The sequence below is a fragment of the Dermochelys coriacea genome, chromosome 1 (assembly GCF_009764565.3).
Source record: "Dermochelys coriacea isolate rDerCor1 chromosome 1, rDerCor1.pri.v4, whole genome shotgun sequence".
Taxonomy (NCBI): Eukaryota; Metazoa; Chordata; order Testudines; family Dermochelyidae; genus Dermochelys; species Dermochelys coriacea.
The window spans coordinates 262,286,889-262,309,508 of NC_050068.2; the positions used below are offsets into that span (position 1 = coordinate 262,286,889).

Genomic DNA, 22,620 nt, shown 5'->3' on the forward strand with positions numbered 1-22,620 from the left:
GTAGAAACAGCCCTGTCCCTATAAATTATGGTCCCCTACGCTGCCAGAGCACCTGCTTCCCCGGGGGGGTCTGGCCCTCCACAGGAAAGGGGATGCCCACACTCAAGGGCTGCAGAATGACAGAGGCAGGAGCTGTGGGGGGCCCACATGGGGCCCAGGGGATTAGTGGGGGGCCTGGCACCCACAGCAGGAAGTGGGACGACCCAGCCCCAATCGGGTCGCTGGGGGATGGGGTTTGGAGAAAAGACTGCCCCCCGGCTACACTTACCAGTAGTAGGAAGTGGAGCAACCCAGCCCCAACTCGCTCCGCTCTCCCCACCCTGGCTCCCAGCCATGTCGCTTGTGGGATGAGAAAGGACCGCCCCCTACACTCACTGGCAGTGGGAAGCGGAGTGATGCGGCTGGGAGCTGGCAGAGTAGAGCGGGCTGGGGCTGGGTTGCTCCGCTTCCTGCTGCTGCCCGTGAATCCAGGGTCAGGCCCGACCCTTGCTTCCAGCGCAAGGGGGGAAGGGGTGGAATGGGGGTGGGCCAAGGGTGGAGCAGGGGGAAAAAGATGGGGTAGAGGGAGTTGTCCCAGGCCCCACACCTCCCAGGGATGGCCCTGCCCCTTGCAGTGGGCGCAGCCTGGGGGTGGGCTGGCTGGGGAAATAGGGCTGGCCGCCGGAGCTGGTGCTGCTGCGTATGCACGCGGCTGCCTAAGGCACCATAAAATCTGGAGCAATTTGGTGCCCCACATTTCATGGTGCCCTATGCAGCTGCATATTCTGCATATGCCTAGCGATGGCCTTGGGTAGAAAAGTTCCCCCGCATGGAACATGTGATTGCCAGTATAGCACCTCCAGGGAGACTCACTCCTCGTGACAGATCTGACCCCTGCCGTACCTAAGGCCTTACTGCAAATCTAGGGGAAATGATCTCTTCACTGAGCTGTGATATTACATGCAGCTCCTCTAGCGAGTGTTCAAGTAGTGAGAGTTAGCAAATGCTCACAGTGACTATGTTCTGCACTTGTCTGGCACCATCCAGGGAAGGGTCTCAAAGCACTTTACAATCAGTAATGAATTACCTACCTCCCAGGCGTGAGGTGAGTGTTAACAATTCTCCCTAGTTGACAGAGAGGAAAACCAAGGCACAAAGTGGTTAAATGTAGATCATTAGTTTGCGACTGTGAGCGGAAACGCTCAGGGGAGTCGCTCCTGGCCAGAGAGCAACGTGTACCTACAGCTGGCCTCCCATCCTCTTCCTCCGATTGGCTTCACAGTGCAAATGGGTGGAAGCCCTTCCCCTGGGGGTGCTGTCTGACAAAGTCCAAGGGTTGATCCACGTACATTGTGGGATAGAGGTACCACATGACTACTCCCGAGGGGTTGACGATGACAGTGAAGTTCTCTCCAGCTTTCAGGCCACTGATGATCCCGCCGCTGTACACATCCTGTGCCTGGAAGAGACATGGTTGTTACCAGCATTTCCATGGTGCCTCTCATCCCAAAAGTATGTAAAAACCCCCATTTACTTCCAAGGCAGATGAGAGATCCCAGTAAGTGTAGCCCGCTCTGGCAGGCCGAAGAAGCAGGGCACAGTAACGCTATACAACAAGGGCAAACTACTAGATCCCACCCCAAGGGATTTTGATCAGAGGCTGCAGGAGTGGGAACGGCTCCATTGAAAATACCCAGAGTCAGAATGTGCCTAGGAAACCCAAGGCACAGGATAACCCTCCCCCATCACCTCCTAGAAATCTCTCATCCACTCGCTGACCAGGCCTAACCCACTTTAGTCTGAGAGAGTCACGAGGACCACAGCCTAACTGCAAGCACACCATCGAAGTCCCAGAGCCAGGCTAGTCAGTGTTTTGGTACAGTCACTCGCCACCCCATCCCCTCCTGCACCATCTTGGAGTAAGAATAGGGGCAGGAGCTTTGTAGGTGTTTCCCCACCCCCACAATGCGTAGGGCCCAGTTGCCCGCATTCAGGACTGCAGCATTCAGACTGCAGCCTAATTCCTGGCATGACTATGCCAGGGGAGGGATAAGTCCCAGCACCAGCGCGTGTATGTAACTGGGTGTGTTACACTGGGTGTGTGGCTTGGCTTGTAATCTCCAACAGTACTATCTGTTGTGTGAAGCTGAGGTGGGGAGACAGGACAAACACTATGTTCAGGGGCAGAGAGTAGGAAGGGGACTCTGAACCCCAAAGCATCATTCGTGAACATGGGGGCTGGGCTCCCCGCTCTGCGGAGATAAGCAGCCTGCACGGCAGGGGCGTTGGCATGGGACCTGTCGTGTTTTCCCTGCTCACCTCGTACACGGCACTGGCGGAGAAGTTGAGCTTGCTGAGAGAGGTGGTATAGCGGTACGGCATGTCCGTACGCCGGCTGAGGAAGACCAGGGCACTGGCTGAGTGGGAAAGCGGGCGCAGGAACACCTCGATCCAAGACTTCTCCTAGGGAAGCACAGGGGGAGCAGCAGAAAGAGGGAGTCTAGGTGCATCTCCAGCTTCTCTGAACCTCTCTCTGCAGCTGCCACCCACTCCCCCAAACACTCATCGGCTCTTGGGATGGCTCATGAACCTGCCCTGGCAGGGGCCTAAAAGCAGCACGGATCAAGTCTCTCTGTTGGGCTCAAGGGGCCCAGCCAGACACTGACACATCAGGCATCAGCAGGAGGGAGTGAACTGGGGTTGTTTGGTGGCCGCCCTCCTACCCACTGGTGGGTCCAGAGCACCAAGATTAACTCTTTCCAAACCAAGAGACAAGGGCGGGCATGGGAGGACAAACCGAGCAGCTGAATCCAGTGGGGAGCAAATGGAGGAGAGTAATACTAGAGCTATTTAACAAGCGCATCTTAGTTCAAGCCTTCCCAGGAGGGGGGGGGCACCTCCCCTCCACCTGTGGAGGCCTCCCCAATATTATACTAACCCTATAAATCCCCAGCTAACCACAGCCATTCCCAGGCTTGGGTCACCTTCTCCCCTGATGCCCAGCTAGGCCCTCTCAACAGCTATTCCCCCATCTACTCCCCTCTCCTGGGCCCTCATGCTGTCAGGTTCCCTTCTGTACCCTAAGGACTCTGCGTCCCTGGATTCCCAAGGGATCCTGGTTGATTTTGATCATCAGTCGGTTCTGCAGGATCTCTCTGGAGCTGCGGGAGAGGGTGCGGAGGTCTGTGGACATGAAGAGCGGGGCAGCCAGCACCGTCCATAAGGCCATCTGGGATCGGGACTGTTCATAGCTGAGGCCAAAGTTTCCAATGATCAGCTGTGGCACAGACGGGGAGGGCGGAGAGGGAGACAGTGGAAGAGCAGAAGGGAGGGCAGGGTACACATTAGTAAGACAAGTGCTGCTCTCAGTGGCAGGACCCAGCCCACTGGCATCCTGGCAAGCCCTTTCCCTCCCCCGTGGGTGGAGCATGCCCAGCTAACACAGTCATAAAGGTGCCCATCCCTATCTGTGCTCAATGATGTTAAATATGCATTAATTAAAATACTAACACATTTAAACCCCAACTTTGCCCCTAATCTAGACAGAGCCTTTCAGGGTGGATGAGGCGTACGGGTTAGGCAGCTCTGACAGCCTACAGACCTGAATGGTGTGCCATGGGCTAATGAATTCCTGCCAATTCTCCACCCTGCTTCTAGACAGGAAATCCCTGGAGACCCTCCCTTCCACCATCCACAGCACAAAGTTACCATGTCTGGGTCATTCCAGTGGCCAGGGCCGGCCACCGGCTGCAGCACATCCTGATTTGCTGAAAACCAGTCCACAATGGAGAGGATGCTGTTCCAGGAGTCCTGAATGTCACCATAGTTACGCCAGAGGTTACAGATGTTCGCCAGGAGGGTGTAGTTCACCTGGAAGAGAACAAGATGTACGGCAGGGGAGGGAGAGGAACTCAGGTGAATGGGAGAGGGGGGATGTGCCCACAGAGCTATGGGATGCACCTTTGTCATGGGTGGTATTTTCCTCCCTCCCCCTCCCCCTCCCCCCAGCCCCACTGTACGCATCATTGCTAGTTCAGAAGCCACCGGTGAGACTCACTAGGAACGCTGGGCTCAGTTTGGAGAGCCTCAGTGCCCAAAAGGTGTTGATAGATTTGAGGGAATTCAGAGAAGTGCAACACCAAGCAACTAAGGAGCAAGGTGCCTCATTTGTGGGAAAAGACATACAGCCTGGCTAACCAGCTAGAGGGAACTGGGGGTGGGAGAAGACACAATGACCATCCACAAGTACACTTGAAGGGTGTAAGCAATAAGGAAGGGGTGGAGAGGAATTGTTCAGTGTGATCCAAAGGCCTAGAGTGCAGGCAGGGGTGGAATGAGAGTGCGCCAAGGGAAAACTCATGCTCCACTGTGGAGGAGTCTCCCAGGGGAGTTGGTGGAAGGCCAATCACTGGAGATATTCAAAACTGGACAACACTCTGAAGAATAGATGGGTAGAGAATGATCCTGGGTTGACTGGGATAGGGATGGACAAGAGGTGTCCTACAGGCCTCTTTTCCACATTTAACTTCAGTGATTCTTCTGTAGATGTCACCACTTTTCAGGAGTGTCCTTTTACATTAACAACACGGCCCAAAGATTGGTACCACTGCCCTTCCTCCTGCACCCCAACCTGGCATCCTTCCACATGGATCCACAGCCTGTCTGACAGCTCACAGTCCCTTTGGGAGATCAGTGCCCACAAGCCAATCATAGCAACTGGGGTGGAGGAGGGGTAGGAAAGGAAGGCATTAGGAATTCATACAACGCTCCCCCCCAGGACAGTCAGTACAGGATGTTTAGAGGAAAATCAAAGGAACCCCAGGATCTGCCAGGGTGAGCCTTACCTTGGGTGGAAGCCCTCCTCGATAGGCTGGCCAGCTACAGGAATAGGCAATGGGGCGGCCTGTTGCATTCAAGGCCATTGCCATTTTAGGGTAGCCTTTGAAAGACAAGAAATCCAATTGGTCAAGGAAATGGCTGGCATTGACCAGGGGGAAAACAGCAGCACTTTCTGGAACGATCACTCAGATGAACCTAGTTACATGGATTTTGAATGGGCTATTTTAAGAGACACACAAGTAGAAAGAAAGGGGCTCAGGGATGGAGGGAGGGGGGAAAGAGAGCCGAACAACAGAAGCTGCCTTCCTTAAGAAATCAAATATTTGAGGGTTTCTTCACCCATACTCAGATCCTGAGGCTGAAACCTATCCCCCCCACACTATCAGCACTGCCAAACCACCACGTCCCCCACCAAAACACAGACCCATCAGACAAGCCACTCTCTGGCCACCACTGGGATTTCTGTAGAAAAAAAGCTCTGCCTTATGGCCAGTAAGGACAATCTCCCCCCCGCTTCCCACCACAACATCCTATGCACATGTAAGCTCATCTCTGAAGGTTCTGTAGCCCCACTGTAAAGCAGGTATCTTGGATACCTTCTAAATCCCAACTAGCGACCAAGCTCGGAGGTGAAGATCCAGAATGGGAGGCACAAGGAAATGAACCTAACACGATGTGGGTTTGTGCCCATTAGCAGAGGGATTCTCAGCCTTTTACCAAGCCACAGTCCCACGTTCAGCCATTTCTGCACACCTCTCTTGAAACACGCCACCAGTGTCCTCAGAGACTGCCCCAGCTCCCCTGGCGCTTCATGGGAAGCACCATGAGCATCAATGCAATGAGTTATGGAGATAGTGAATAGGAATCGAGATGACAGCCCCATTCCTCTGATATGTGCAGGAGCCCCCATCTGGGGTGGCCTACAGGCTGCGAGAGCCTCTGCTTTAGCATAAAGAAAAAATGTCTTCTCAGTTTCTCTAACACCAAGGACAGTAACAGTGGCGTGGCTCCAAGTTCACACAGCCCAGGAGACAGTCTTTACCCTGGGCCTGCTCTTCTTCTGATGAGTAGCAGCCATCCAGCTTCAGCATGTCCACGCCCCACTCCGCAAAGGTCAGGGCATCCTGTTCGACCCGGTCCAGCGTGGTGCCTGGGTAGCCACCGCACGTGTAAGTGCCCATGTCTCCATAGATGCCCAACTTCAGCCCCCGGGAGTGCGCCTGTGTGAAGGACAGGGCTGTGAGAGAGAGCCTGAAAATCCCTGGCTGCCACTCGGGGCAGGTGTGTGTTTGTGGGGGGAACGTATCAGAGTGGACAGTGCTTTAGCATCTCTCACTGCTCTACAATGTCACCTCTCATCTCTCAGGTCACAGACCTCATGCCTCAAGGCCACGAGATGTGATGTGACTGAAATACCAAGAACCCACCCTGCTCCCCATCCCCTTCCCTCTCTAGATCCTGTCTTTACACGAAAAGAATCAGCTCACGTAATCCACCAAGGCTTTGATCCCACTGGGAAACCGCTCGGGATCTGGGATCAGTTGTCCCTTTGCGTCCCGCTCCTTCGCCATCCAGCAATCATCTATGTTCACATACACGTAGCCCAGCTCCTTCCAGCCATCATCTGCTAGACGATCTACCATGTCAACAAAAAGCTTCTCGCTGCCTCGGGGATGGGGAGAGAGAGAGAGAGAGAACAGGCTCAGAGCAGGCAGAGGTAACAAAACAAATAAACCCATTATTAACAACACCACTTAGCACCTGCTCCTCTTTATCCCCAAAGGCTGCTACAAAAACCATTGAGTCATTGAACCTTTAACCAAGACGGAAAAGACCTTTTAGGTTCCATCTTCCCCTGTCACTGCCAGTGCAGGGGTCTGGTCTCCACAGAAGAGTCTCAAAGGCTTTGTCCAGCCCTGTTTTAAAGGACTCCAGCAATGTCCACTTCCCCTGGGAGTCTATTCCCTTCTCTACCAGATCTCATCAATAGGAAATGTTTCCCGTTATTCCTCCTTGTAGCTCTCGGAGCCTGAACAATTCTAAGGCATTTATCTGCCCCTCGTGACTGTAGTATCTGAGCTCCTAACCATGTGGAATGCATTTATCCTCACCACACCCCTGTGAGATAGGAAAGTGCTGTTATCCCCCTTTTGAAGATGGGGCAATGGAGTCTATGGGGAGCAGTGAAATGAACCTGGGGCTCCCAGGTTCCAGGCTAGTGCTGTAACCACTGAACCATCCTCCCTCTCTTTCCTCACCTTGCTGTTTACACCCTCCAGGCATGTCAACAGTAGCTAGATCCTTCCCCTCAGTCCCCATGTGGCCTGTGCAAACCAATGCATTTTGTCCATTCGCTCTCTCCTTTCAAGTTATCCCCTCCAACCCCAGCAGCAGTTTTGTTCTTTAAATTCTCTCCAATTTCTCAATCTCGCTCCATTACCAAGATCCCAGAACAAACATGGAATTGTTGGTGGGGACCTCATGAGGTCTGTATGGAGATGGTCTAGCCCCCTCCCTCGTCGGCCATGTGGCCCCCATCTGGAGTTTGTCAGCTCCTGGGCTCCAGACTGAGCCTCGGGGAGCCCTACCAAAACGGTAGAACTCATATTGCTGCCAAAGTCCCCTCACCCCATTCCCGGCCCGCTTGGAGCAAGGGGAGGGGGCAGAAGGAGTTAGAAACCCCTACCAGGGGCAACAGGGACTTGGGAGGCTTCTGCATGAGGTGATCTGGGCCTGGACAGACAGGAGAGAGACAGCGAATGCGAATCAGGGAGTTGCCCTTGAACTCCCATTTTTCTGAAACTCTAGTTGCATGGAATGGGCAGCTCCAGCACTGCAGGGACCGGTGTCCAGGGAGAGATCGATCCAACCCTGCACATGCTGCCAAGAGGCAGTTGAGACCAGGAGGATTCCAGGCCAGGGAAGAGCAGGCCTGGACAGAGTCTGGAGAGTACCCTGTCCTGCTCAGGGGTGAAGAAAAAAAACCAAAACACGAAGGTGACTTTTATTGAAGTCAGCCAATGCCACAGCACTGCACCACTCCATCTCAGGACACACAACCTCAGCCTAGTATCTTCCTTGGGAAGACAGGGTTGGAGGAGTTTGAGAGTGTTCCGAGGTGGGGAAATGGCTTATTTATCCATGTTTATCAATTAGTTAACCGTAACCCTTTCCTTCCCCAGATCCTAGCTTCCTGTTCCTAATAAATCCCCCCTTTGTTATGCAAAAAGAAAAGGAGTACTTGTGGCACCTTAGAGACTAACAAATTTATTAGAGCATAAGCTTTCTTGAGCTACAGCTCACTTCATTGGATGCATACAGTGGAAAATATAGTGGGGAAATTTTATATATAGAGAACATGAAACAATGGGTGTTATCATACACACTGTAACAAGAGTGACCAGGAAAGGTGAGCTATTACCAGCAGGAGAGCAGGGGGTGGGGGTGGAATCTTTTGTAGTGATAATCAAGGTGGGCCATTTCCAGCACTAAAAGTGGCAATTCTTCAACAAAAATACTTCAAAAACAGACTCCAATGAGAGACTGCTGGATTGGAATTAATTTGTAAACTGGATACAATTAACTTAGGCTTGAATAAAGACTGGGAGTGGATGTGTCATTACACAAAAGTAAAACTATTTCCCCTCCTACTGTTCTTGTAAAGTGCTGGAAATGGCCCACCTTGATTATCACTACAAAAGATTCCCCTCCCCGCTGGTAATAGCTCACCTTTCCTGGTCACTCTTGTTACAGTCTGTATGGTAACACCCATTGTTTCATGTTCTCTGTGTCTATAAAATCTCCCCACTGTATTTTCCACTGTATGCATCCGATGAAGTGAGCTGTAGCTCACGAAAGCTTATGCTCAAATAAATTTGTTAGTCTCTAAAGTGCCACAAGTACTCTTTTTCTTTTTACGGATACAGACTAACACGGCTGCTACTCTGAAACCTTTATTATGCAGTTATTTTTGGTGTGCCATTCCTTTGCTGGGATTTGTTTTATTTACTCTATTGTCCCCTGTGTACTGGGCTTTCCACCCCTTGCCAGCTAGTAGTATGGTCACTTATTTCTCAGGGGCTGGCCCCCCGGTGTACCTGGCACAGCAAGGAGTCACTTGAGTGGAGACATCAGGAAGTAAAAAGCCAGGCGACGCAAAGAGAATGGACAAGCTCCAAATATTGGTGGGAGAAGAAAGGGTGAGGGAGGCTTTGTCCGGCCCTCATGGGGAGTGGCTACAGTTATGATTTGTGTTACAGTAGCATCCAGAGACCCCAAGCAGTACCAGCACCACAGAGTGCTGGGAGATGGTGACCATGCAGAAGAGCTTGGCGTCTGAGATGAGCTGCCGTAAGGGGAGTCACAGAACGACCTCAGGGTGGGAGGGAGGTTGTGCAAGAGTCACAGTGACAGGAACATATGATTATATAGACTAGCTACGTGAAAAAAAAAATGCATAGTTGGGGCTCATTCATATTGTGTGTAAATCAGCAATCCCTGCTCGGCAGCCGTGCTGTGATGTCTCTCCGCTCCAGAGCCCGATTCCTTTTGCAACCACGCCATACTGCAAGATCATCCTCCTCCACCTTCCCCGAGAGTCAGCAGGATCAAAGAGTGAGAAGGGGAGCCAGGGCAATGGCTGCTTGATCATTTTACAGGGTCAAGACAAGGGACGGGCTGACAATGTTTCAGACCTCAGGCTAGTGCTACAAAGACCAAAGGGAATTCTGCTTTAAGCACAGTACTTCTTGGTGGCCTCAGCACAGAAAGGAGAGCAGCGTCCTGATTCACCACAGCATGGGGGCCCCAGGGTGTTTCTGCTGCAGGAGAGAGAGGAAACATTGTCCCTCCCCTTCAAAAAAAGGTTCTTGTTTCTATGGGAGGTGTAGAAAGATCTGCTGGGATTCCATACACTGGACAGGAGATTCCCAAATTAGATCTGACATTTCCATGAATAAGAACAGCAAATGCAGAGACACCAGCTGGAGTACAATTAGGAGGGATGTCAACCCTGTGGCTTCAGGTCATACGTGGAGCACCCCATCCTATGTCTGCAGCTATGTTGTAAGGCCTAAAGCCTAAGGCCTTCGTCTGCAGCCAGATTAAAACAGCAGCCAAGCAGAGGCCATTAGCTGAAAAGCAGGAAGTCACATCCTCACATTAAAACAATGTAATATCAGGCTGTTAAAAAGGTGATCCTGTCCTAATGGCACCCACTATCACCAGATAAAGAAACAGATCTTAAGATGGTTTTAAAAAAAACAAACTTAGTTTGATAGCATCCTATCTGTCAAGAAATCACTTATCAATGGTTGTGAAATCCTCTTTTTTTTTTTTTTTTTTTTTTTTTAAAAACAGTTTTGTCATTATGGTCCCCACTTCCCTATTGTTTGTCTGTATGGTCTCTATGTGGTTCTTTAATTGTTTCTGGCTGTTACATAATTAATTTTGCTAGTTGTACATTAAGGTGGTGGGGTAGAATTGGTTAAATAATTTTGTTACACTATGTTAGGATTGGTTAGTAAAAGTTTAGTATAATTATTGGTTAAAGTATAGCTAAAAAGAACTCAAATTTCACTATATAAACTGGGGTCCAAAATGAAGTTCTTTGGGAACTACTCTAGGACACAGCCCCAAAGATCAGAGCTGCCAGACCTCAACACTCTGCCAATGACATTGTGCAGAAACTCAGGTTTCAGAGTAGCAGCCGTGTTAGTCTGTATTTGCAAAAAGAAAAGGAGTACTTGTGGCACCTTAGAGACTAACAAATTTATTAGAGCATAAGCTTTCGTGAGCTACAGCTCACTTCATAAAATGCATCCGATGAAGTGAGCTGTAGCTCACGAAAGCTTATGCTCTAATAAATTTGTTAGTCTCTAAGGTGCCACAAGTACTCCTTTTCTTTGTGCAGAAACTGGAATCCCCCAGATGGACCTGATCCTGACTGGCCATCAAGAAAAGTTCATCAGTCTTATTGAGAGTGGTGGGCACTGTATGTGTAATGTGTGCATTCTGTTTTTGGTGATTGTTAATAAATAGAGGTTATGTAGTATATTACTGTGTAAGGCTCTTTCACTGGTAAAAGGTCCTGCAGAAGTAGTATACACCCGGAGCCCTACGCATTGGGAAAGGGTGTGGGTACTTAAATTGACCAGGTTATTTACACCCTGAGCCCTACAAAGTGGGTATGGGTGGCTCTGAGCCCTACAAATTGAGTAAGGGTAGGTGCTTTTTGCCTGGAGCCCTATGGACTGGGAAAAGGTGAGGTACCCTAATGTGTGCAAGTAACACTCCTCCCAGCTGGGGCCAGGAAGAAGTGTCCCTCCAGAAAGCCATATTGCACAATTAAGCGCGTGATGACAATTTAAATCTTCCTCTGAAGCAGGAGATGTTGGTGCTGCTAACAGTAGGAGACAGATGAGATGGACCAGTGTATCGACCAAGTGCAGCAATTTCCATGTTCCTTCAATTACTCTTCATGGCATGGAGATGTGATGGTGCAGGGGTTAGTGATCTTTGCCTCACTTCTGACTTGAGTCACAAGTGAAGTGAGTCTGGTTCTCTCACCTCAGATCCTCCTGAGCAGGATGCTATGGCACAACCTAGCTCCTGCCTCTCTGCAGCCTCCTCCGCAACTCCCCCAAACGTCTCTGCTCCAACCCTGTACCTACCACCCATGCCTTTTATTTCCCCCAGCTGGCAAAGAGCTGGTGAGGGCAAGGGTGAAGGACTCATGATTGGTGAGTGAGGGGTGGGGAGGAGATAGGGCATGGAAGGGATGGACTCTGACCGAGGTGTCTCTGAATGCGGGGAGAGGAGATGAAGTGGAGGGGGATGCTGGCGCTGCTCGGGGTTTCCTGAGTGAGGTGAGAAGGGATATTGACTCAGCCCAAGGTTCAGAGTTTCCCCTCTGCCTTTGCTCTCCAAAGCACTGAAACCAAAAACTATTCAAACAGAGCACTACAAAAAGGTGATGCTTTAGCCCTTGACGCCCAGAGGGGAAGCGTGGGAACTCCTCATGGTGCCCTCAGCTGCAGGGCAAGCCAAAAGTGGGGGTAGTTTTCCCTTTCACCTTCCTTTCTCTCCTCACCCCTCGTCATCTCCACACAGCACTTCCGGACGAAGCCCATGACGTTGCCTCACTCACCTGATGCAGTTGTCAGGGTCAGTCTTGCAGTCAGTGTTGCAGCGAAACCTCTCCCATGCCAGCCAGCCCATCGGGGGCACCCGCATGAGCCCATTCTCCAGAGCCAGGGCACAGGCCACTAGGGCTAGGCCAGAGACAAAGGCTGCCAACTTCATTGCTCTGGAGCGAGGGATAAATGCTGATAAGAGAGAGACAAAAACTTTTCAGTGGCAAGAGCCCTCTCCTGCCTCAGATATCAATGGGATCCACTTGGGGGATTCTCCCACTGCAGTGGGTCATCCAGAGGGTCACAGGGCTCCACCCACCCATCCACCACACACAGACTGACAGTGGGGAGGAATATGATGCGATATGGCATGTCCAGCGCACTCCCCCAACCCAGCTCTGTGCAAATCACGGCCCTTTGTTATCAGCTTCAGGCCACCCCAGCCAACCTATTTGTGTAGGGTTCTACAGTGGCTCTAGTTGTTAGTCACCCCTCTCTGCCTTTGTTTACCTCAGAGGGGAGGTTGTATCATCCACTCATTATTGTGTTAGGGTTCCTTCCATAGCCCCACTTCCTCTTCCCTCAGTCCAGCTGCGTGAGAGTGTTTTCATTGCATTCCTCCACAAACCCCATCTCCCGTACAGCACTCTGTGAATAACCCAGAGCACTGACTGTAATTCTGCATGTTACTACACCACCTGCACCCCAGCATCCCACCTCTATGGCCTCATAATATTCTACATGTACCCCACTACGCCACCACATACTGTGCAGTGCCCTGCACCCCCAAAGAACCAGAGTAAGATACTTGCATCCTGCCCCACACATCCTTCAAAGCATCATGGTGTCAGGTCCTCCTCTCAGTGACTCATTCCGATTTGCACAGAAATCCTTCTGCATTCACTCCATTACGCCCCACACATTCCAGTCTGCCATAGCAAAATGGCTCAGTCCAACACCCTGCCTGTCCCCCCAAGCATCTCAGTGGTGACAGCTGCACCCCAAAGCACCACTGTATCCTACCCAGTATACTCCAGTGCCAGCATCCACTAGCAATGGCCCAGAGCACTCAGATGTCCCGAACATACACTCGCTGCCAGCCCTATAGTTCAGCGACGCACCCTCCCAATATGCTCTCTGAGCTGGACCATTGGCATGGGCTCTCAAGCTCAGCATTCAAAACAGAGTCCACAAGCCCAGGTACCACAGACCCAAGTTTAAAATGTAGTGCACATGTAACTGGGGGGGGGGGGGGATTTCAGGCAGCACAGGCTGTGGTTGGCTACTCAGGTTGTTACAGAACCAGAGACAACTACAGAGCCAGTCTGTGTCCAGCAGCCTCAGTAAAGAAGCCCACTTTGTGCTCATTCTGATGAGCTCTATCCTGGGAGATACTCCAGACAGGAGCAGAGAGGGGAAACATTTCCCAGTAGATCACACTGGGAATCTGGATGGGTGAAGTGCCTTTAAATACACCCATTTACTCGGCAGCCCCAGTTCTTCCTGGTTTGGCTTGACTTTTTCTAGTCTTTGTTCCTCATTTCTGCCTTAGGAGACTTTCTATAATAAGTTGAATGGAAGAAATGTATTTGCTTTGGCTTGCACTGTGTTTATAGTCAGATCCTGCTGCTTATCTACACAGTATCTCCCAACTGTATCCTTCCCTCTCCATTTTCACTGTTAAGGTATTAGTCCGATGAAGTGAGCTGTAGCTCACGAAAGCTTATGCTCAAATAAATTTGTGAGTCTCTAAGGTGCCACAAGTCCTCCTCTTTTTTTTTTTTTTTACTCCTGCTCTAGTAATCTGTGTCTTGGCCATAGCACCTTCCTCCTTTTTAGCCATCCCCTTCCTCCTCCCTCTGGCCCATTTAACACTTCGCTGCCAGGATAGTCTTCCTTTCCTTCTGCTGGCCCCAAGTCCCTCCCCTCTTCTTGAATCTGCACTGATTTTCCCTTACTTTCCACTTATAGCTCAAATGTCTCCTTGCTCCCCAATCTCTCCAGAACCTCTGACTCCACTTTTGCTCATTTCTTGTTCCTACACAACCTACCCTGCATGCTAAGCTCCAGCCATTCTTCCCTCCTGACTGTTCCCTTTGGGGGTTCTGGCACTCAGGGCTGAACAGAGGGTTTTGGGAGGCCTAGGGTAACTGAGGCCCGCCCTTTAAAAAAAAAAAAAAAAAGATGACCACTGAAGGGCACTCCAGGGGATAGGGGTGGGTTGGAGGGGAGTTCGCCCTGCACTCACCCCACAGCAGTGGTTCAGCTCCTGTCCCATGGGGTTAGGCCCAGCTCCTCACTCTGGGCGTTGTGACCTGGCACATGAGATCACCGCGCCATTCAGATTTGGCCCTCATGTTGGAGGGGCCACTAGGCCAAATTCCATGAGTGGCACTGCAGCCCCCTGGTCAGGTCTCAATGCCACTCAGTTTCGGGGGCCCTCTCAAACAGGCTCTTGGGGCAAACTGCTCCTCTCCGGGTGGCCCTGTCAAAACTAGGCCTTTTCCTAAATATTTCCAGGGCTGCTCTCACTGGTGGAGCTACAGTGGCAGTAGTGCTGATGGGAGCACTAGTATAGACAGGCTGCCAGCCTTTTAACCCTGTTCTGAGCACATCTACAAAACACAGTGCTTCACTCACAGAAAGAAGTTCTAAAGGGCTTGCATCAGGCGTTTAAATGTGGTTATGGTTAGAAAAAGTGCAATGTTGTCAACTTGCACAATTTTATTGTGACCCTTGGAATATCTGGTTCTTTCCTTCAAGCCCCAGCTCCTGAAGTCATGTGATGATGTGAGATGCTCAGCTTTTATTGAAAAAAAAAAAAAAAACCCAAACAAACCAACCCTACTGTTTTTAACCTTCATGGTTGTGGAGAAAAGCTTAAGAACATGACCCCTAAATGCTATATCCCCCAAAGACAGAAAGAACCCCAAAGGTATTACTTTTTTAAAAATTTCCTGATTTAAGCCAATCACATGATTTTGGGATCCTACCTCATGATTTTGAATACTTGGGATTGATTGTGAACATACATGATTGTGTAAAAATGGTACGGTCTTCATCATCTGCTCCCTGTGGATCTTCTACCTGTCCATTTAAGTTAGTGACAAAGACAAATTTCAGGTGCTACTTGCCAGGAGTCAGAAGTGGGGATACAATGTAAAGCAAAGCAGCAGCTTGGCACTGCTGGGGAATACCTCTAGCATAGAGGGCCTCTCTTGCCAACCCAGAGCTGGCTCTGCACCTCTGCAGGGACTTTCCTACACCCCAGATATTTACCAGTTACCACAAGGCCCACAAGCACCATGAGATCCAGGGCACAAGGTAAGACAGTCCCAAGGGCTGCTTAACCTACATGAGGGGCTGAACCAGCCTCCAGCAGCTCCAGAATAGGGCAGGGTCCAGCTGCCCCCCCTTGCACTGGATTCTCCAGGAATGACTCGGGGCCTGTGTTTGCAATTCAAGAGCACTGCTATGAGTACAACTAGGGGAACATCCATCCCATCAGGGGTAGCTCAGTAAAGTGCTGGAAAAACAGAATGGCCAGGCAGTCATACTAGAGGGTCGCACACTTCCCTGCTCATGTAGCCAAGCTCTGTGTGTAATCCAAGTGCTAACGAAGGCCCAGCTGGGGAGGGGCTGACTGAAGTGAAATGGAGGGCAAGGGGCCCAGCTGGAGTGGGGGACTGAGCGGCCTCACTAAGGGAGAGAAGGGCTGGAGAGATGAAGGGGCCCGGCTGAGTGTACAACTCAGCCTACATAAGGAACGAGGTGTGTGACTGACCTGGTCTGTTCTACATGCAGGCAGCAGCTTACCAGAGGGCACCAGAGCTTCCTCTACCTGCAGTACCAAATGGGAGTTCTTTGGGCCTGATTTCAGTGGAAATGAGGCTTTTCTGGTTTTCATCCAGCTCACTAGTATTCCACCCATCGATACCTAGAATATTCCCCGAAATTTTGGAATTGGTCTGGTGCAGTTCTCAAAAGTGACAGAGAAATGCTATCGAGTGGAGTGTAGGGCCTTGCTTTGCTTGCCCAACTAGAAAGAGGAACTTGGTCTAAACAAGAGAAAAGGAGTACTTGTGGCACCTTAGAGACTAACAAATTTAGTCTAAATAGTACGGAAAGAAGAAGCTGTAGCCGAGGTCTGGGCAGCTGCCTCTAGGCTTGCCCTTTCTGTTTAACAAGATGTAAAATTAGTCTGGAGATTAGGAATCAAATCTTGAAGTGGTCACAAATTCACAGAAACGCACACACAGACAGCAGGGAGATTACAGCTGTACTGAATTTAGCTGTACAGACTGTCTGTTTGCTTTTTTGTAACTTTAGCTGCAGACACCAGGGCAACAAACGCATGATAGATATCTAGATAAATAAGTTGAGACCTGCCATGCTTGAGTCTATTACTCCCTGAGGAGATGGGTCCATATTATGAAAATCTCATTCACTTCAGCTCTAGTCAGCACTGGGGAGGCCTCAGCTGGAGTACCGTGTCCATCTCTGGGTGCCACACTTTAAGAAAGCTGTGAACAAACTGAAGAGAGTCCAGAGGAGAGCAACAAAAATGATAAAGGGTTCAGAAAACCTGACCTATGAGGGAAAAACTGGGCACGTTTAATCTTGAGAAAAGAAGACTGAGCAGGCACCTGAAAACAGTCTTCAAATATTAAGGGCTGTTAGAAAGAGGATGGTGATCAAATGTTCTCCCCATCCACTGAAGGGAGGACAAGAAGTAACAGGATTAATCTGCAGCAAGAGAGATTTACATTAGGAAAAACTTTTTAACTGTAAGGACAGTCAAACTCTGCAATAAGCTTCCCAGGGAGGTTGTGGAATCCCCATCACTGGAGGTGTTTAAGAAGAGATTGGACACATATCGGTCATCAGGGATGGTCTAGGTCAGTGGTTCTCAAACTTCTGTACTGGTGACCCCTTTCACATAGCAAGCCTCTGAGTGCGATCCCCACCCTTATAAATTAAAAAAAAAACAAATTTTTTTATATATTTAACACCATTATAAACACTAAAAGAAAAGGAGGACTTGTGACACCTTAGAGACTAACAAATTTATTTGAGCATAAGCTTTCATAAGCTACAGCTCATTTCATCAGGTGCATTCAGTGGAAAATACAGTGGGGAGATTTATATACACAGAGAACATGAAATAATGAGTGTTACCATACACACTGTAAGGAGAGCGATCAGGTAAGGTGAACTATTACCAGTAGGAGAGTGGGGGAGAAAAAACCTTTTGTAGTGATAATCAAGATGGGCCATTTCTAGCAGTTGACAAGAACATCTGAGGAACAGTTGGGGGGGGGGGGGGAGAGATAAACATGGGGAAATAGTTTTACTTTGTGTAATGACCCATCCACTCCCAGTCTCTATTCAAGCCTAAAGTTAACTGTATCCAGTTTGCAAATTAATTCCAATTCAGCAGTCTCTCATTGGAGTCTGGTTTTTGAAGTTTTTTTGTTGAAGAATTGCCACTTTTAGGTCTGTAATCGAGTGACCAAAGAGATTGAAGTGTTTTCCGACTGGTTTTTGAATGTTATAATTCTTGACGTCTGATTTGTGTGCATTCTTTCTTTTACGTAGAGACTGTCCAGTTTGACCAATGTACATGGCAGAGGGGCATTGCTGGCACATGATGGCATATATCACATTGGTAGATGTGCAGGTAGACAAGCCTCTGATAGTGTGGTTGATGGGATTAGGCCCTATGATGGTGTCCCCTGAATAGATATGTGGACAGAGTTGGCAACGGGCTTTGTTGCAAGGATAGGTTCCTGGGTTAGTGGTTCTGTTGTGTGGTGTGTGGTTGCTGGTGAGTATTTGCTTCAGATTGGGGGGCTGTCTGTAAGCAAGGACTGGCCTGTCTCCCAAGATCTGTGAGGGTGATGGGTTGTCCTTCAGGATAGGTTGTAGATCCTTGATGATGCGTTGGAGAGGTTTTAGTTGGGGGCTGAAGGGGATGGCTAGTGGCGTTCTGTTGTTTTCTTTGTTGGGCCTGTCCTTTAATAGGTGACTTCTGGGTACTCTTCTGGCTCTGTCAATCTGTTTCTTCACTTCAGCAGGTGGGTATTGTAGTTGTAAGAATGCATGATAGAGGTCTTGTAGGTGTTTGTCTCTGTCTGAGGGGTTGGAACAAATGCGGTTATATCGTAGAGCTTGGCTGTAGACAATGGATCGTGTGGTGTGGTCTGGTCTGGATGAAAGCTGGAGGCATGTAGGTAGGCATAGCGGTCAGTAGGTTTCTGGTATAGGGTGGTGTTTATGTGACCATCGCTTATTAGCACCACAAGAGATCCACTTCCTGGACACTGTGTGGACAGGTCCAGGCTGAGGCTGATGGTGGGATGAAAATTGTTGAAATCATGGTGAATTCCTCAAGAGCTTCTTTTCCATGGGTCCAGACGATGAAGATGTCATCAATGTAGCGCAAGTAGAGTAGGGGCGTTAGGGGACGAGAGCTGAGGAAGCGTTGTTCTAAGTCAGCCATAAAAATGTTGGCATACTTTGGGACCATGAGGGTATCCATAGCAGTGCTGCTGATTTGAAGGTACACATTGTCCCCAAATGTGAAACAGTTATGGGTGAGGACAAAGTCACAAAGTTCAGCCACCAGGTTAGCCGTGACAGTATCGGGGATACTGTTCCTGATGGCTTGTACTCCATCTTTGTATAGAATGTTGGTGTAGAGGGTTTCTACATCCATAGTGGCTAGGATGGTGTTTTCAGGAAGATCACCGATGGATTGTAGTTTCCTCAGGAAGTGAGTGGTGTGTCAAAGATAGCTGGACTGCTGGTAGCGTAGGGCCCGAGGAGGGAGTCTACATAGCCAGACAATCCTGCTGTCAGGGTGCCAATGCCTGAGATGATGGGGCATCCAGGATTTCCAGGTTTATGGATCTTGGGTAGCAGATACAATATCCCTGGTTGGAGTTCCAGGGATGTATCTGTGCGGATTTGTTCTTGTGCTTTTTCAGGGAGTTTCTTGAGCAAATGGTGTAGTTTCTTTTGGTATGCAAAGCGGGGTTTGGGGTGGAGCCTGACAGCTCACGACCCCCCCAATGTAATATCCTCATGACCCCTTGAGGGGTCCCAACCCCCAGCTTGAGAACCCCTGGTCTAGGTGTACTTGGTCCTGCCTCAGTGCAGGGGGCTGGACTAGATGACCTCTCCAGCCCTACATTTCTATGATTCCATTACAGTTTCTGCATAGGAGGGCCCACATGGACTAAAATAGCAGGGGAAGGGATGCTCCTTGACAGGACCAAGTTGTACTGCCAGAGTTGTGTAGAGAAATCTAGGGCAAAAACAACAAGCAGTGGCAGTACAACACAGGTCAGGAGTCAGGTGCAGCTGCAATCTGTGTGGAGTAAATTGGCATTAATGAAAGGTGAACAGTAGCTAATCTGAATCCAGTGCATATAAAGCAATGTGTTTCCTTTGCGAAAAAATTGGGCCCTTTTATACAGGGCCAAATTGTAACCATTTCACCAAACTGACTTGGCTGGTCCCAGCAGAGAAATACCTACCTTTTGACCTGCCACAATCAGAGCACCCACCTGCAGCTTACCCACCACTGGGCAAGTACGTTCAGGCTCTCAAGGTCAAACTCCTCCCAAAACGTGAAGGAGAAAATTATTTATACCATATCGAGATGCTGAGCTTACACTGAATGCTAAAGAAAAGTGGTGTGTGCAGCTGCATGTCCAACAATAAAAAGAGAAGCAAACTCTTCTGCGGTCTGTGGCTGGAGCACAGGACCATCTGGAAACATGTCTCTAACTTCTGCCTCTGACATGCTGTGTGATCTTGGGCAAGTCTGTCTGGCCCAGCTCCTCTGGCATCACTTTCCCCATCTCTAAACTGGGACAATAACCTCTCACAGGGGGTTGTGAAGCTTACTGCATTAACATTTCTCTAGTGCTTTGAGACCTTCCAAGGGAAGGCACTACAGAAGTGCCAAGTGTTATTTTTTATTGATAAAGGGGACGTGTTAAAGAAAGCACTGGGACGTGGCCTGTTCTAAAAGCTCAGGATCATCTTCTAGCTTTGATCTGTGCACAGAACTCCAAAGGGTATCACAATATGATCATGGAGATGCTGAATGTGCCCCCTAAATTCTTTAATACAGCTGAAAGTTCATAACACACTGCTCCTTCCTAGGGGCCCAAGTCCAACCACCAGGGAAATCAACAGGAGCCTTTCCCTTTGTCTTTAATAGACATTGGATTTTGCACTTTCCCCTAAGATAAAATTGGGAAAGATCCTCCGAGATCGGAGAAGGTTGAGACCCCCATCTTGGGGAAACAGTAATAATCTAAACATACTTACAATGAGGGAATAAGCAGCTCAGAGACCTGGGGAATGGGGACATAGAGTCTTTAATTTTTAGTTTATTTGTCCCAAACCACCCCCAGGTCAGTAGCAACTGAAAGTTGTTACCATCTGATGGCTTTGCATGGAGCGTTGGAGGATCTCAGTCCAGTTCCTACCGGGACAGATTGCTCACATTGCAAATAATCACCTACACAACTTGCAGTCTCCACAGAGGCAAGAATTAACCAGGTCTAGAGTCGAGTGAACTATTCATTATGAACAACATAGCTAATCCTGATTTGATCCTGGTTTCAGAAATTATCCACGATTTTGACTCATCTTTGTTATTCATAATTGTCCAATGAACATATGCTAGCCTATAGGGTGATTGTGAATTATTCATTTCAGTTATTCATTATTCAGGGTGTGTTACTGGTTCCCAAGTCACATGGGACTGTTTATGCTCCCCAACTCAAAGACCAAAACTTTAATAACAAAATTCCTGCTCCACCACAGACTTCCTGTGTGACCTTGGGCAAGTCACTTGGTCTCTGTGCATCCATTCCCTAACCATACAATGGGGATGCTAGCACTTCCCTACCTCATGTACATTAAAGATGGTGAGAGACTCAGATACTTCGATGACAGGGGCCATATAAAGAGGGTGAACACTCCTGACACCAACTGTGATCCCCCTTGTCTACATCTGAATTTGGGGGTTCACGTTAGGAGCAGCTGTTCCTCAACTTTGTGCAAACAAAAACCCATTCCAAAAATGTTAACAAACAAAGAGCAAGGCAGGGGACAGGCTGAGAGGAAAAAGCAATCCAGGGCTGTTTGTGAATCATTTTCCCTCCAATCACTCAGTGCTAGATCACAGAAACTAGGTTATTTTTTCATCTTTAGAGCTGGCCCTGCCTTGAAGTACATTAATGCAGGAAGCTGATTCAAGTGCATATGTGGAGCCTCTATACTACTGCTGCAGTGCACCTACTCTGCAGCTGACCACAGCACTCTGGTCTCCTGTGCTAGTCAACTGGCACTCTTGGCCAGGGAAAACAACAGAAAATCTGAATGACAGGATAGGATTATTGCACCTTATCTACTGAAAAAGAGCAGTCTCTGGATAGGAATTGATCATAAAACAACACCAGTCTCAGACGGGGTGGAACACTGCACGGTGCATGCTCATGGAGTAGTCTGCACCTAGGAACCCAATTCAAACCCATCAACCACGGGAAACTAAGCACCTGGGAAGAAGCACATGCATATGGCTGAGCTCTGGGTTCACGGAGATGGGAAGATGTAGCTGCAGAACTAGCAACCCAAAGCCTGCCGCGCCTGATCCTTCAGGATCCCAAGGCACTTTTAAGTAGGGTGACCAGATGTCCCGATTTTAGGGTCTTTTTCTTATATAGGCTCCTATTACCCCCCACCCCCGTCCCGATTTTTCACATTTGCTGCCTGGTCACCCTACTTTTAAGATGGTAGGGCTGGAGCCCCAAGCAGCCGCCTTTGGAGCGAAGGAACAAGCAGCAATGATCAGCCCTCCCCCCCCGGCTGGCGGGACCTGTCCGGTTCTTTAGCCTCCTCCACTCCTTGGAGGCACCTGTCGCCTGCAGAGCGCCAGCCATGAGCCCCAGCGCGGAGCCTGCCCGGGCCCGCCCGCCCGCCGGCCGGCCGGCCGGCTCACTCACCTGGGCCCTCCCGCCTCCCGGCGCGGGGACCTGCTGCCGCTCCTGCTACTGCTGCTCCACTGATCTCAGCAGCCGAGCCAGGGGAGGGCGGGCCGTCACGTGTTCACCCGCCGCTGATCACCTGACCAACCGGTTTGGTGACTTAGGAAGGTTGGGCGATCAGATCGTCAGCTGACCGGAGCTCTGCTGGCCTCCCGCGCTCTTGTGTCCCTCAGGGGACCCAAGCGCACCCAGCGGCCGCTCCCGGCGTGGGTGGGGAGCAAAGAGGCCCACTTCCCATAACCTTGAGAGAGCGGGCTGGGGGGGGGGGGTGATTGCCGAGCCTGTGATCAGTGCCAAGGAAGAAAGGTGTTTTGTCACCCCCTAAAGATGAGGATATAAAAGGGATTCAGCCTATATTTCCCTTAGACTTTGTATTCAGTTTGGTGCATTTCTCTGCTCTGTTTTAATGTGGAAACATTTTAATAGGCTTGGTTCAGTTCCCAACAGAACTGACAAAAAACCCCCACAACTGAAATAAATGAGTGTCTTGTTAAAAGTCTCAGCAGAAAGACCCAGGACTGAGCGGCCATAGAGACAGTATTTAGCTCTTTAGAGATGATTGTGGTTCCTAAAGGCGCTATTATTATACTTGTAATATGGTA

The 22,620-nt window shown here is 49.7% G+C and overlaps 1 protein-coding gene across 2 annotated transcripts; it reads right to left on the reverse strand.

Annotated features, from left to right (window-relative positions):
- Positions 1-1,187: 1,187 nt before the first annotated feature.
- On the reverse strand, positions 1,188-22,174 carry NAGA (alpha-N-acetylgalactosaminidase). Of its 2 annotated transcripts, none has more exons than XM_038373581.2 (9): positions 21,977-22,174; positions 11,966-12,143; positions 6,306-6,480; positions 5,861-6,038; positions 4,824-4,918; positions 3,688-3,849; positions 3,059-3,256; positions 2,299-2,442; positions 1,188-1,438 (listed from the first exon to the last, which is right to left on the reverse strand). In XM_038373581.2, the coding sequence occupies exons 2-9, from the start codon at positions 12,118-12,120 to the stop codon at positions 1,256-1,258; spliced, it is 1,290 nt and encodes a 429-aa protein (XP_038229509.1). In that variant the 5' UTR covers positions 12,121-12,143; positions 21,977-22,174; the 3' UTR covers positions 1,188-1,255. The 2 variants fall into 2 exon arrangements, with proteins under 2 accessions (XP_038229509.1, XP_038229519.1); XM_038373591.2 differs by lacking the exon at positions 21,977-22,174 and adding an exon at positions 12,462-12,597.
- Between the last annotated feature and the right edge of the window lie 446 nt (positions 22,175-22,620).